General features: G+C 36.7%; 1 protein-coding gene across 10 annotated transcripts in view; it reads right to left on the bottom strand.

Moving 5' to 3' along the window:
- Positions 1 to 16,654, bottom strand: part of LOC150099238 (uncharacterized) — an 825,097-nt gene that overhangs the window by 447,381 nt on the left and 361,062 nt on the right. For 8 of the 10 annotated variants that reach the window (XM_090403348.1, XM_090403355.1, XM_090403349.1 and 5 more), the window contains one exon: positions 1,122 to 1,256. The exons of the other annotated variants lie outside the window; for them this stretch is intronic. In XM_090403348.1, coding sequence (XP_090259474.1) covers positions 1,122 to 1,256 — 135 coding nt within the window. The remainder of the gene's footprint in view (positions 1 to 1,121; positions 1,257 to 16,654) is intronic. 10 annotated transcript variants of the gene reach the window in all.

The raw sequence follows: 16,654 nt of genomic DNA, 5'->3' as shown, positions 1-16,654 counted from the left end.
TCGAATATGAACAGTAGCAACCCTAGACATTATTCCTCCCCCCCCCACACACACACCGTTATTTTCATAGACAATATTGCATATGTTTCAAACAAACAATTGCTATCCATCCACCCCATCAGTGTCTTTTAATGAAATCTGAATGTAAAATTCAGATTTCGGTAAAAACAATATGATACATATTGTTTATACCAATGATATTGTTGTCTTAACTGTTATAATTCTATTAGCTGAACTTAAATCTTTCAAACTGTTCCTAAAACTATTCAGAGAGTGGATCCACTCAATTTATAAAGGATGGCTCATTTAGGAAGCAATATAAAGATTATTATTGGTCATGCTGACTATCTATTACTTCCTGTAGATATCATCTCATAAATTTCCCTAGGTCAGATGTTTTCCATAATCAGTTCCTTAATATTACAAAGGATTTTGCACTCAAAAGAATTATTCATAATTCAAGTGGTGCAATATCAACAAAATATGTTATTCTTTGTTCATTTAAGTGGGGAAAACAATCATCTAGATTTCAACTAGAAAGAACCAACTAATAAATTTAAAATTGGCAGAAAAGTTGATTCATTGATAATTTAGTATCCACAACCATTTCAAATCAAAAATACTTAAAACTAATGAAAAATTCAAAACCATATTAGCACAAAGTTATGTAACTTATTAGTTTTCGAAACAAAATTCCACTATATGACAAATGGCAATACACAAGAGTGTGGTAATAATGAAGATGAGAAAATGTGGAAAATGTGTAGTAAAAACAAAAAACACTTCCTCATATATATATAATATCAATTTTTGTGTTCTATTTATATCTCATTATATCCAAGCATTATTGTTTTTCAGTGTACAAAAAAATTATGAAATTTCTCTGTGAGAAAATTTAAAAGTGTATACCATTAGCAAACAAATCATATAAAAAAAAAGTGACAACAGAGTTACCTAGTGCATGGGCTAATGAGAAAGTGATCAATCATGGCCAACGTATTTTTTTCAGGAGTAAATCAAAAAAACCTGAAAGTGGATGCAGTACACTATCATTCATCATTCGCAATATACCTTTATGGTCCAGATGTAAATTTAAGAATAAAGGTAAAATCGCCGCTCACCTGTAAACCACGCGCACCTATATGTCCCTTTTCACCCTTCTCCCCTTTATCACCAGGGTACCCTCTGTCACCTTTTCTGCCAGGTTCTCCAGGTATACTAGGTGATGCTGCTTTACCCTGGCGTCCGCGGTTCCCCTGTGGGCAAAGGGGAATAAAAGGAACATTACTTGGATTCTTATAAGAGCTTAATAGTTATTAAACTAGTAAATATGCCTGGTGAATCTATATATAGTATATATATATATAGTATATATAATATCATATACTATATATACTATATGATATACTATACACTGAATTAGAAATCTCATTCCTATCCTTTAAAATTATAGGAGAATAATTAAACTGCTGGATATGCTACTTCATTTGATAGTTTATAGTTAATCGTTAAGTTCTAATACAAATGTGCCCAAACAGGTAGTGTTATTTTCCATATACAATAAAAGTGAGTAAAAAACTATTTTAAGTTGCTAAGTAAAGAGGATGAATTGTCTGACTGACTGATACATTGTCTCAAAATCATGTTTGAATAAATTTCAATGAGGATCTCATCTCTCACACTAATTTAAACAAAATCAATCCATTCAGTGAATACACTTTAAACTGTCCAATATAAATGAAAAATGTATTGACAAATTCTAGTTATTCCAATATCTAACTGCATCAAACCTAACCAACAGCTCAAAACATGAGATGTACCAGGCATGATAGTGTTCTGTTGCCATTGCTTGGCCAGTAAAAACTGTCTGAAAAGACTAAACATTAATTCAGATAGATACGCACCTGCATCAACGTGCATATGCATACATATGAATACAAAACAAACAATGCAAAATGTAACTGAGATTAATCTTAATTCATAAATATTGCAAAAACTACATATCTAGAATGGGGGGAGGGGACAGTTATAATAGTGGTAGTAGTAGTAGTAGAATGTTTAATAATCAACAAGTTCAAAATTACAGATTGTATTAATCACTTTGGAATGACGAGATGCAGAGCGTGTTACAAAGATGAGGCACAAATCTAATATCTGGTATGGCACAAATCTAGTATGAAAATGTATTTGTAACAGCTTATTTGTAGGTCAGAAAGAAAGATTTCAAAATATATGAGATACATTCAAAGGGCATGCTGCATTGTTTGTTATGCAAAATGGCAATATGATATTCATAGAAGTTGGTAAAGAATCATAGGAAGAGAAAATGATATACTTTCCTGACTTCACAAAATAATAAGAAAATGAAATGTATTACTGGAGGGGATGCTGATTTAAATTCTTTTCAAGCAAGGCTTGATGTATATATATATATTTGTACATATATACTGAAGTAAGCTCTACAATAAATCAGTGAATTCCAGGTCATAATAACAGTTATAACAATACTGTTTCTTCTAAAACTTTGCAAAATGTCAAAAATTAAAAATTATCCAGTAACATAAGAAGTTCAAAAAGTAAAATATTCTATTAAACTGCATCAGTTGAAACAGTTTTCTCAAAATATCCTACTTTTTTTTTCAGTATTATATTACACCGACGAATAGAATAACCTTGAAAATTCATAAAGCAATTAGGCTATTTATTATAAAACCCATTAAGGCAATAATATAATTATAAATTACCTGGCAAAGGTAATAATATTTATATTGGCAGCAGCAACTATAGCCTACAAAAGAATGATAAAATGTTTTTATTATCAATACTATTAGTTTCCACTGGTAATTATTCTGAAGTTTCAAAATTTGCCAATCATACAAGCTGAAGCAGCATATGCAAGTTAAGCGAGGATTCAATAACAGGACTGAAATCCACCCTACTTACATATGAAGCTATATCTATAGAAATAAAGAAATAATGGCAATTGGAAAGTTTTTGCACTTGGATATAAATTAAATAAATATGTAGGTATATTAAGCAGGTGATTTGCATCATCTGTTGTGTGAGACCATTACTCTGTTTATTACAGGTCTGAAGTGGCTTGAAAAGGACCATATTTTATATCTAGAGCAGGGTTTGAAACATGGTACTAATTTACTACATATTTATTATTATTATTATATGACACCTCCAGGAAGTCCAAAGACTCATCGAGAGAGAGTGTGCCAACAGAATTATTGATCCACTTCCAACTACAAACCGTGCTCAAACTTGCTTAACGTTTTGCAAGCCATTAGTAGCAGAGGCTTTACCAATCGATCAACCTTTGCTGGCATTGCCTATTATGACCTATTATTAGTGGAATCATCATCATAAAAAAATATAAATAAATAAAATAAGTACATAGATAACTAAGCCTATGAGCTACTTTTCCCCCAGCCAGATTGTTATTTTCTAAGAGGTAAATTTCAACTTTCTGAGAGGAAACATCTTGGAAGTTTATTTTGCACTTGGTTAGACTATAATAAATTTAGTTTAATCCTTTTATCCAAGTATAAGCAAACAAAGTTTGTGCCTGAAAATATCTTCAGGACTGAGGTAAGGTGGTACATCCCTTGGCAACTCATAGCAAAGGTGGATCAAGCTCTCATCACTCCTTGTCTCAGTATCTCCCATAATGCTTTGGGGAGGGGGGGGGGAGACAGTGAGCAACGGTATGGCATACCAACACTGTTATTAACAGTGACATGTGACATATGTCATTTTAATTTTCACCTTTTCTTGCTAGAAAAGAATGTGTACCAGCACCTATCATTTGACAAAAAAAAAGCAGTGCACCATATCAAAACCTTAAAAACAGTTAATAACCTTCTTATCCCTATTAGTGTATTTGTTAAATCAAAATAATTCTCTGTATTACTTTGTGCATATTTGAAATATATCCCATCAACTTCAACTCTCTCTGTTCACCATCACATATGTAACTTTACATTATTATTATTATTATTCCTGACACTTCCAAGGAGTCCGAAGACTAATCGCGGGAGGACACCTACAACTGTCTCAACCACTACACCGAACTTCTACTAAGAATCATCTCCATCTACCGCCCACCTCCACCACCACCACAACTAGTATTTTTTTGTCTGTAAATTGCATGTGTTCTGAAGGGCCGATTAGTCTGTATGTGAGATGAAAAACCTGAGTTTCTGGGAGAAAAAACAAAAAAACCCTGCTACCTCCTAACCCTGCTACATTTTGCAATATAAACTGCAAACCGGTATTCTCTGTACAAAACACACACACACACACACACACAAGGGAAGTTGTTTGCTCCTACCATCATCAGCAAAACTATCGATTTGTTGTTCACTGCAGGCTTTTTCTCTTCAATACTGCTACCAATGCAGGAGCGCCTTAAGGCTCTTTTTCCAACGTATCAAAATATCCATGACAATGCTGACTACCTAATTATAGAGGTTAGGAGGTAGATCACAAGATGGTCTACATCCCATCTTGTGGTCTGAGGTCAACAGGCCTTCAGTGACCAGCCTCTATGCAAGAGGCTATGAAGGGCTAGGAAATGTCAATTGTAATAGCACAAAGTTTTCCAAACCTTTCCATGGTATGTGTCTCGAGGTGGGTGATGCAGATATGGAGATCAAACTGGATCTGGAGTGGCAGAATCTGTTCTGGTTCTAACAGCAGCCCCCCCCCCCCTTCCGCTCTCAGTTTAAAAATGGTGCTTAAAAACAGAACCTCTCTATATCACCCTTACTCTATCAAGATTTTGTCATAACTAATACCTACATACAATTCAGCTATATATAACAGTGAACAAATTAATCCGGACACAAATTTTAAAGAAAATAAGTACAAAAATTAAACTCTAACTTTATCTAATAATTTATATCTGCTCCTTTATTCCTAATAAGTTCATTAATTTGCTTAGAGACTGACTCTAACAATGTAGAACTCTTCTTCTTCGAGTGCCATCTCCTATTGGTGGTCAGCAACCACCTTGGCAAATTTTGAGAGATCCTCAGCCACTCTGAACAGTCCCTAGAACTCATGCCAGTTTACTGCCTGATGTCTGCCAGCCAAGATTTTCTTCATCTTCTTTGTCCTCTTCTTCCATTTATCTTCCCTTTTATAATCAATTGAAGTATTTTATATTTTTCATTACGAAGTAGGCGACCAAAATATGCAGTTTTTCTTCTTTTTATGGTATCTAAAAGTTCATTTGATTTCCCCATGTGTTCCAGTACTTCTTGAATGAACATTTTTGCTGTCCATGGGATTTTTAACATTCATTGGTATAACCACATTTTTGTTATTTCTGCATCACAAAACCATACTTTTATAATGGATTATATTAAGTTATCCTTTGTATAACAATTCGATTTTCGAAGTCTCTTTTTTCTTTTTCACTATGGCCCACAAATTGTTTATTGGGTTAATGTCAGGAAAGTTACCTAGCCACTGAAGCAATTGGATGTTGTGATTTTTGAGGAACTCTTTCACTTTTTTTGAAGTGTGGAATGGAGTGAGATCCTTATGGAAGATGAGTTTTTGTCTTTCTGTGGGAACACTCTTTTCTCCAATATTTTTATGTATTAGTCATTTCATCCTCCAGTAAACAGGCACAAGTGATCCTAAACCATCATGTGTAAAACAACCACAGAACTTTTTTTAGCTGGATGTTTAGGAGCTCACTGAAGGTGGGCAGAAGAAGTCTTCCCAGCTGCTGATTTGCAAATAGGGTACTCACTTTCCTTGGACAAAGAAATGGCTCTCATCTGAGAATATGACCTTTTTCCACTTCTCAACAGTCCAATCTTTGTACACTTTTGTCCAATGGAGCCTCTTTTCCTTCATAGCCTTCATCAACAGCTGTTTCTTTTGGTCTGTGGGCAGTCCTCCTGCTTCCAACAATCTTCGACGGACAGTCATGTTTGAAACATTAATCCCACTAGCTGCCAAGTCTCTATTTAAGTCTACAACAGATAATCTTAGATTCCTTTTGCTTTTCCTAACTAGTAAACGATTTTGATAAGTGTAGTTATCCTTTTTCACCCACATTTTTCTTTTCCATCAGGAAAAAAAGTACCTGTCTCCCTAAACCTCTTTAAATTGCATTAACAGTACCCAAACCAACACCACATTCATTGACAATTTGTCTTTGAGTCATGGATGTGTGCTGAGAAAGAGTACATATTTTTGAATGCTTTCTTTTAGATGTATCCATTTTATAGCTATACAAAATGAATAAAACACTATAAGTCAGCTTGTTTACATTATTAAAATTGCACAACACTATTAATAAATCATTGAGACAGTTAAAACACACAGCACTCAACCAAAATAGTGAAGTAAAACCAAAACCGAAAATAGTAAAACTGAAACCAAAATCAAAAATTATTGTTAACTGAAACAAAAACTTGATGAAAATTCAGCTTGTTCGGATTAATTTGTTCACTGCTGTACAAGACCCTAGTGTGATTCTGCTTTGTTGATGATGTGTTTGCCATTTGGCTCCCATGGACAAAATACTTTGAATGCTTCTGTCACCTATCTAAACAGCCAACATCCCAAAATTCACTTTGCAGTAGAAAAAGAATCTAATAATTTGCCTTTTCTTGACACATTAGTCATCCACCTTTCAAATGGATCACTATCTTTTTCCATTTACAGAAAGCCAAAACATACACACACACACACACAGGATCTACATAAATAATCATCATCGTCACATTTTATGGCTATTGTTTCTGATATTCTTAGCATTGTTTCATTGTCTTGTTTGTCTACAGCTTGGTTCCGATACAGAATATCGGAAACAATAGCCATAAAATGTGACGCGAACTCTATCAACGTACACAGGCCCTACATAATCTCCGAGGTTTGGAAGCTTCACAACATAAAATTGAGGTCACAACCCCGACCAATAGGCAATAACACTAACACTTCTAAAACAGAAGCACCTACCCGACCTGACATAGCATCCACTTTCCCAATGTGTTCAGATAACGACCGAGAATAGTCGAAACGGACCACACCCCGTCAACCACCTTTCCCCTTCCCACTCCCTATATAAAAAATCAACCCTTTCACCTTTCCCCCACCCTATATAATATAGTAATATAATATATATGTTTATATATATATTACTGGGAAAAAAAAAAAAAAAAAACGAGTTTTTTCTAATTTAATTCTCCCAAATTGCCTACCCCCCCTCCACACACTCAGTAGTTTTCGGACATCGCATAAAGAAGAAAAGCCACAACACGCAGAAAAAGGTATGTGTAAATTTCTCTTCCTTATGCTACATATACTTTTTGGTAAATTTACATCTACAATGCCCTAAGAATCCGTGAGTAAATAGCCAATGACATTTAAACAGGGGCACTCCTAAACTGAAGCAGGCAAAATAGTCGTAATTATAACAGTTTATTAAGAGGAGTAACATGGGAGTTTTCCCAGAAATAATATACATAATTTAATATCCATTCCCATCTGCTCCAATTTGCGCAACAGTGTTCTATGGTTATCCTGTCAAAAGCCTTAGCAAAATCCAGAAGTACCACTGTGTAGCCAGTTCCTTTGTCCAACTCAGATGTTATTCTATTATGAACAGTTAATAGATTGCTAAGGCAGGATCTACCTTTAACAAAACCATGTTGGCCTCTATAGAGTATCATATCCTGATCCACCCATTCTTGAATTTTGTCTTTAACCAACTTTTCCAATACTTTTACCACTACTCCTGAGATGGTGATTGGTCTGTAATTAAATGCCGCAGTTTTAGAGCCACTCTTATGCAAAGGAACCACTTTGCCTAACTTCCACTCCCTAGGGACCACCAGAGTTCAAACTTAAATTAAATATTCAAGTAAGAGGGGTTGACAATTCATTTGCACATTCATGCAACACCCGAGCTGATATTCCATCTAAGCCTACAGCAGTGTTTGCATTTAAATTTTGCAATATATTTAATACCTCTGATTCTTTAGCTTCAATTCTCACATTAGGTATTGCTACAGGTATAGAGATATCCTCACTTGGGTGATAGACTTTTGAAAAGTGATCACTCAGTAACTCGACTATTACATCTGATTTTGTCACCTCAATACATCACCACCCACTAAAGTTATCCTTCCGAAGTCATTCTTCCTCTTACTTGCCACATAGCTGAAGAACTCTTTGGGATTACCCTTGATCTCTTTGGCTAAGGTCTTCTCATAATCTGATTTAGCTTTTCTTACTAGGCTGGAAACCTTCCTAGCTTCAGCCTTGTACTGCTCATGGGTGTCCTGATCACCTTTATCCTTGTAAATTCTCCATAACATTTTCTTTTTTTGCAGATCAAGCTTGATACTACTGCTCATCCATCTAATGCCTGCCTTGTTTGACCTCCTGACCATGGCGACACAATCTGATATTGCTTTCCTCAGATACCCGCTGATCTTATCCCAAGCACTGCTAACATCTAATATGTTCTGCCATGGGATGGCTGCAAGCTCACTCCGAAGCTTGTTATAATTGCCTAACCTGTAGTTCCATATATATACCCTTCTTAACAGAAAAATCCACAGATTTTGCAACCTCCCAAGTCAATACCACATGATCACTTTCACCAATTGGAGGTAACGAGGACACCTTACTTATGCATATAATCTCTGAACCAATAACCAGGTCCAACACTCTCACACCACGTGTCCCTTCAGTTATGTGCTGTTTCAAGTAATTATTATTATTATTATTATTATTATTATTATTATTATTATTATTAAACAAGACCTCATGGAGTCAAAGACTCATCTAGGAGGTCAAACACATTCAAACTCCTTGCAGACACCACACTCTCAGGCAAGGCATTCCAATCATTCACAACTCTGCACGAAAAAAACCTGCCTCTCACTCCCCTACTCACACCCTCTTTATACAGTTTCCAGGGATGACCTCTGGTTCTCCCCTGATCTCCCACTATTCTCTGTAGAACTTCTCCACCATTGATCCTATAACAACCCCTTACCAACTTGTAGGTCTCTATCATATCTCCCCTCTTCCTTCTCTCCACTAGACTCTGCAAATTACATCTTTTCAATCTTTCCTCATACTCGACATTCCAGAGGTCAGAAACTACCTTAGTCAGTCGCCTTTGGACCCTTTCCAACATCTCTTCATCCTTCTGAAAACCAGGTGACCAAATCTGGGCACAATAGTCCATGTGTGGCCTAATCAAAGCCTTATACAATGGAACAAGAATCTCCCTACTTCTACACGTCAGTGTCCTCCTCATCATTCCCAGAAGTCTTTGTGTTGTCTTCACAATTTTGGCGATGTGTCCCCTAAATTTTAGATACTTATCCACTATCACTCCCAGATCTCTTATTTCCTCTACTTCCAACAATATATTCTCACCAAGCATAAATTCTGCATCCCATCTTTGTTTTCCAAATTTTAAAACCTTACATTTTGCAACATTGAACTCACATCCCCATTTAAGTGCCCAATCACTCAATTTATTCAAGTCTTCTTGCAAGGCCACAACATCTTCACTACTCTTTATGGTTCGTCCCAACTTTGCATCATCTGCAAACAACTGAATATCTCCATACAAATCTTCGCCAATATCATTAATATACAAGTTAAACAGTAATGGCCCTAAAACAGACCAATGAGGCACTCCATTAGCGACTTTACTTTTCCTGGATATCGCACCCCCATACACAACTTGTTAATACCTATCAGATAGCCAGTCTCCAATCCAATGCATTAATCTAATATCCAACCCCATCTGCTCTAGTTTGACTGTCAACTTATCATGAGGTACTCTATCAAAAGCTTTTGCGAAATCCAAGTATATTACTGTGTATCCTTCTCCTCTGTCCAAGGAAGCAGTCACTTTATTGTAATAAGTAAGTAGATTACTAAAACACGACCTCCCTTTAGCAAATCCATGCTGTCCATCAAAGATTATACCATTGATGTCAACCCAACTCTGGATCCTAGTTCTCACAAGCTTCTCCAACAACTTAACCACAACACCTGACTCACAGATAGGCCTATAGTTTGATGCTTGAGTTCGATCACCTCCTTTATGAAGTGGCACAATCTTGCCCTCCTTACACTCTTTAGGGACTTGACCAAGTGCAAGACTCGTATTAAAAAAATATGTCAAGGCAGGTGTCAACTCTCTGGCACATTCCTTCAGAATACGCAGTGATATATTATCAAGTCCCACAGCCTTATTTACATCTAGTTTACTCAACTCCCCAAACACCTCTTGCTCACTTACAGTCAGTCTCTCCTCCCCATCATCAACTGCTCTTAATCTCTCCATGAAGTCACATTCACAAGATTGAAAAATCTTTATGAACTGCTCATTAAGTATCTCCACCACACATTCTGCAACAGCTGTCTTTATACCATTTCCTCCAATCAATGTCATCCTTCCATAATCATTCTTTCTTTTGCTGGCTACATATCGAAATAACTCCCTAGGATTCTTTTTAGCTTCATTAGCTGACTGCTGTTCATACCTCTCTTTAGCTACTCTCACCAACCAAGTCACCCTCCTTGCCTGGTCTTTGTAGACCTCATGAAATTGGTTACTTCCACTTCTCTTATGCTGCCTCCACAATGACCTTTTTCTCTGTATTGCATGCTTAATCTCTTTATTCATCCATCTCACACCTACCTTATTTAACCTTCTCACCCGTGGTATACATTTAGACATTGCATCCACTAAATATTTTTTGAAAATCCCCCAAGCTGCATTGATCTCTTTTCCAGCTAACTCCTCATTCCATGCTACACCTGCAAGCTGTCTCCTGAGCTCTTCATAATCACCCCCCTTGTAGTTCCACTTATACCCTTTTTTCACAGGGATCCTTGCACTGCTGGCAACCACCCAAGTAATCACCTCATGGTCACTTTCACCAATTGGTGGATGATTTGATACCTCATTGATAATTACATCCTCCGATGAGATGACCAAATCCAAGACCCTTAATCCTCTTGTGACCTCTGTTACATACTGTCTGAGGTAGTTATCCCTCAAAAACTCAAGAAACTCATTTTCTTTACTTCCAGTTGCTATCTCTTCATTCCAGTCTATATTGCCATAATTAAAATCACCCATAATGATCACCCTTTTCTTATTTGCTTGGCTTATTTGACTATACATTTCACTATCACCACCATCCACATTACCAGGTCTATAACAACATCCCACCAAGTATTTGATTCTATTCACCTCTATCTCACACCATACTGCCTCAAAACCACTGGCCCCATTTCCCTCTTGCATCTCTACCTTGTATGGACATAATTCTTTCTCTATCATCAATAGCACTCCCCCTCCATGAGACATGGTAAGATGTCATCCTCATCTAACCATGTCTCACTTATTCCGACAATCTCTGGGTGCACAGACGCAATTAGTGCAACCATTTCATCCGCCTTGTTTCTTATACTTCTAGCATTGGTATACAAACACAACAACTCATTTCTGGATCTACAGCTAGTTCCACTGATACCACTCACTCGATGTGATCTCTCCATGCTGGACTGGGGCCATTTCCCTTTCTGCTTCTTCATTTTAGAACCCTTTGCAATTCCATCTGTTTCCTTTTGATCCCTGATCATCCCATTACTTTCCTGCCTACACATGCTCTCACCTCCTCTTGGAGCATCCACCTTTCTCACGCTGTGTATCCCTGTCCACCCTGAGCCTCCCCGTTTCCCTGCTCCTCTTGCACACCCATTCTCTCATTTTCTATACTCATACCACTCACTTCCACATTCATTTCCACTCCTTCAATCTCTCCTGTCTTACGCTCCTGCTCTTCCACATCACTCCCCTCTTATCTCGTAGAAGATGTATGAACTCCATTTCCTTTTTGCTACGTGATATTTCCTCCTTCCAATTGATATCACCATAATTAAAATCCCCCATAATAATCACTAAGCCTTAACTCACTGCACTAATTTGCTGATGCATGAATTCAATATCCCCCCCCCCTATACTCCCTGGTCTATAGCAGTATCCAACTGTATATTTGGTTGCATTGGTCACTATTTTGCACCAGACCGCCTCAAATGAACTCTCATTCACATGTCTAACATCTTGATATACTACTTTCTTTGGCTGCAACACATCAGCTATCATCAACAGTACTCCTCCTCCTGTTCTATCTTCTCTATCCTCCCTGAAAATACTGTACCCATCGCATTCAATTCCAGTGACCACATCTTCTGCTGACAGCCAAGTTTCACTAATGCCTACAACTTTTGGTGAGATTTCACTGACTAATGCCAAAAATTCTTCTCTCTTATTTCGAATGCTTCTAGCATTGGTATACAAAAATTGCAGATTCCCTCTAGATCTTGTACCGGCTTTAGAACTGATATATAAGTCACTAACTTCCGTAGTCCTATGCCGATTTTTATCCCCTCTCTTCTGCAATTTATTCTGCATATAAGGATCAATAAATATACAATCAGTGCTCAAGTTTCTCTCTCTTACACTCAATCTTTTGAATATTAGTTTCCCTGCCCAATAACTTCAACTTGTTCAGAAAACAATAACTTCTTCAATCGCTTATGTCCTTCCATGTTAAGATGCAGTCCATCTCTAGCATATAACTGCCTTTTTCCTTCAAACACACTCCAAACATCAACAAATTCCAGACCTCTTTTTTTGCACATTCTTGCAATCATATCATTCATTATCATTGCTCGTCTACTTAACTCGTAATTGTCAAAACAAGGCAGCACACACACTATCCTCCCATTGACACTTTTCCTCTTCACAATATCTAATAATGTTCTTAAATCTCTTCCTACCTGATTTATACTACCTCTCAGGTCATTCATACCCACCATAACTATCATCTTGTCTGCTTCATGCCCTCTCTTTATTGCTAATGCCACTCTTTCTATTGTCCCATCAGCCAAGCACTCCTCATGCATACCACTCTGCATACCCTTAATCATAGAATCACCATATATCTTACAACTCTTGACTTCATTCAAGTCCACACTCATGGACTCATTCTCTACGCTATTCAGCATGTCTCTCCCAGCTTCATTACTCAACGCTCTATTACTTACCCCCCCCCCCACTCTCACTACAGCTCGTTTCTTCTAGGCCACTTGTGGTTTTATTTTGTTGACTCCCAATCACTCCCATACTATTTATTACTGCATCATTCACCAAAGACTCACCCATATGTAATCCTGTTCTAGTTACTTCAGCTAAAGTAATCTCTATAATCCTAATTTCTCTGTTTAACACATTAAATTCAGCTTTAACTTCCAGTATCTCCTTACCGAGCACTTCCACTTCTTCATGAAGAAGATGAAGGTCATTTTTCATTTTCATAAACTCCCGCCGAAGTTTTTCCGCTACGGTCCCAATGTCAGCTTCCATTCCTAAATGCTCCAGCCTATCCGACACTTCTCACCTACGTTGACATTTTCGTTCTTCTCATTTAGCCCGACCAACCACAGATCCTTCACATTTTTCGGCGCATACATGTAGCAGTTTCCGCTACGCATCCATTGCGAAAAATCTAATGCTGAGCCAGCCTTTCGTGTAGAAGTAGAAGTCCTGTGCGCCGCTGACGTACATTTCTTGTTGGACGCCATCTTTACACATTGAAATAGTGAAACAAACGGCAGTTAAAACACAATATATACAACACAGTTCCAAACAATAACACCACTGAAGGACACTTGTATCTAACCGATGCACAACTGCAGCACAATTTGAGACAAAAAGTCACACTATATTTAACTTTAAAAACACGTTTTCTAGACTAGCTAAACACAACTGCCACATTTACCAAAAATTTCCTCTAGTCGGCAACTAGATTTGAACCACCAAATCCTTTCTTCGTGCGGTCAAGCACCGTAGAGCGCAAACGCCACTTCTATTGAGCCACACAGGCTCCAACTTGGCAACTCTGATCCACTCTCCTAAGGATAAACTTCATCCAATAGCATATCCTGGAGTGTATGAAGTTCCTTGTGACTTGGCCTACTATGGGCAGACAGGAAGATCTGTTAACATCTGCCTTGGAGAACATAAAAAATACATTCGCTACCATTATTATGGCAAGTCAAGACTGGCAGACCATGCTTTGGACACCTCTTCACACAGGATTAGATGGAAGAAAACCGATATATGCTACTTAGAAGTTGTTACAGATCATAAAGATTATTTTTTGAGGCAGCCATTGCCCATGAAAAATTCTCCTAACCTAAACAAGTATGGTTGCATTAATTTTCCAACAATATGGAGACTGTTATCTTTAGATCAACTCCAACATAGCTGCAATACTTCTTTTTTTACAAGATTAGAGGGACACAAATAAGGACTTTAGATCTTTTGTCCATTACAATTTGAATTGTTTCACTTACTCATTGTTGCATGTAAACTATAACATGCTGCTTTGTGCTCTGAAGATGCTGATTTGAAATTCAGAGTAAAAGATAAGACATTTAATAAACATCCTTTTTTATAAAACAGTTTGTTTGGTGTTGTTAATATTGTTAAAATAAGTTATGAATAATGTCATATATTTCTGAAAAAAGACCACAGGAACTGTGTATGTATGTGTGAGTGGTACATTGTTTCAGGTATTGTTGGTGGTGTTTTTGCCTTGGGTTATCAGTGCAGGACTTGGAAAAAAAGAATGATATCAGGAACTTAAGCTTTGTCATTAGGCATTGCCATCTAATGAGAGAGAGAGAGAGAGAGAGAGAGAGAGAGAGGAGAGGAGAGTTGGATACTCATGTAGTAAACAGAAGTTGCACTTAACAGCCTTTGTGAATCAATGCCATTTCTGCAAAAGGAGAGAGTTCTCTGCATTTAGTTTTGTGCAAGTCATATTAAGATTTGCAGTTGATTGTTTTACAATTGTTGTGGGCTTCATTTTATGCTAAGAATGTAGGTTTTGTTTCCCATTTGCAATATACTGATTTTTTTCCCCTCTTAGACTGTGTTGGAACACTTGTTTTTAAACCATGGTTTGTATAGTTGTTGAAATGAAGAGATAAAAGGCCTTCATTTCAGTGAAATGATGGCCTTTAATCCCTACGTTAATAATTTCCATAACTAATTCAGAATTTTTGGACTAGAAGAGTGGAAATAGTAATTTAACTAAGTAGAAGAGGAGTAAAAACCCTGGAGGTCATACCACTTGTTACTATTATAGTTCCAAAGGACTATAGGTTGCGAATATAAGGTTGCGAGTGGCTGAGCAAAGGGCATTCTGTAGGGCATTCTTCACAAGATAATGGTCTTAGTTTTTAAAGAGAGGGGGTGAGAGAGAGAGAGCAAACAGAAGTCTATAATAAATTTGGAAGGGAAAAATGGTTAAGAAATGATCAAGAATGTTAAGTGAGCAAAGAGGCTGTCTGTTATTTTGGTAGATGCATGCTTTAATTTAGAACAGTGTTACAGCAAATTTTGAGAGTTTTTGAAATTATTTCATGTAGCTCCTAATAGAAAATAATGAACTGGGATAGCCAAACTTATTTGGTAACAAAGCTGTTCCTATTTTCCAACCTAGGTCTAGATTTAGTTTTGAATAATATAATTTTTTTTATAAATTATATTAGATGAGAATTAAAATGACATACTTATGTGAGTATTTTTAGATGATATGGATGATAAGATGATAAAAAAATTGGGTTTAATAGGTTGGAGATTTTTGATACAACCTATTAGTCTACTAGTTTCGCCATGTTAACTGGTGGCTTCTTCTGGGCCAGATAAATCTACACATAACAACTTAAAAACAAAAATGAGCTTAAGTTAGGAATAAATACATAACTGAAAGATGAAAAAATATTAAATTCATAGAAACCATTACACAAATGCATAGAGCGTGGATGTTAGCACTTGGTCAAGTCATTCTTAAGCAGGTGCATCCTATAATTGGCTGCGAAGTTGAACTCTGATGTGATGAGAGATCTTGTGGTCTCTATATAGTGTTTGAAATATAGTGTGTATAATATATAGTGGTCGAAAAAAACATTTTTCATGGATAATGAGCATTTGGTGCTGAACTTGATTGAGCCAAAAATGTATAGTGAGAATATGTTGAGGGATGAAGAACAAATATGTGAATGTAGAAATATATATCTAATGGCCAAAATGTAACATAAATAGAACCAATAACAAAGAAGATAATGGATCAAACTGATTATGAATTTTGAATGGTATCTCTTCCGTCTTGATAAGTGGAATTGGAGAAAAGGCCATTTGGAGTTGTGGACAGTGAAATCATCAAGGCAGATTATTTCACTGTTTGGATAGTTGAACTGCAATTCAAGCTTCAAGGATAAGAAGCCAAAGAGATCTGAGAGATTTTCAGAATTATGTAAGAGATAAAGCCTGCACATGAATGAGAAGGAAGAAAGGAAGGAAGGAAATCTTAAGCCAGAAATAGTAAAAAAAAGAAGCAATTCAAGATTTGGCTCAAGATGTCAGATAGTACAAATATACAAGTGTAATCTGGACAGTAAACTGTGGTTGATTTAGCTACAATTTGAGGTCTAGTCAAATGGTGGTGAAGGAGACATAAAACAGATGTTCTTAGGTAAAGCAAAGTTTTGTTTTTGTTTTTTTCTGGCTGCA

The sequence above is a fragment of the Typopeltis vanoorti genome, chromosome 14 (genome assembly GCF_054136105.1).
Source record: "Typopeltis vanoorti isolate ZY-2024b chromosome 14, IOZ_Tvanoo_1.0, whole genome shotgun sequence".
NCBI classification, from domain to species: domain Eukaryota; kingdom Metazoa; phylum Arthropoda; class Arachnida; order Uropygi; family Thelyphonidae; genus Typopeltis; species Typopeltis vanoorti.
The sequence above is the reverse complement of the archived record's forward strand: the minus strand, read 5'-3'. Positions and strand labels throughout refer to the sequence as shown.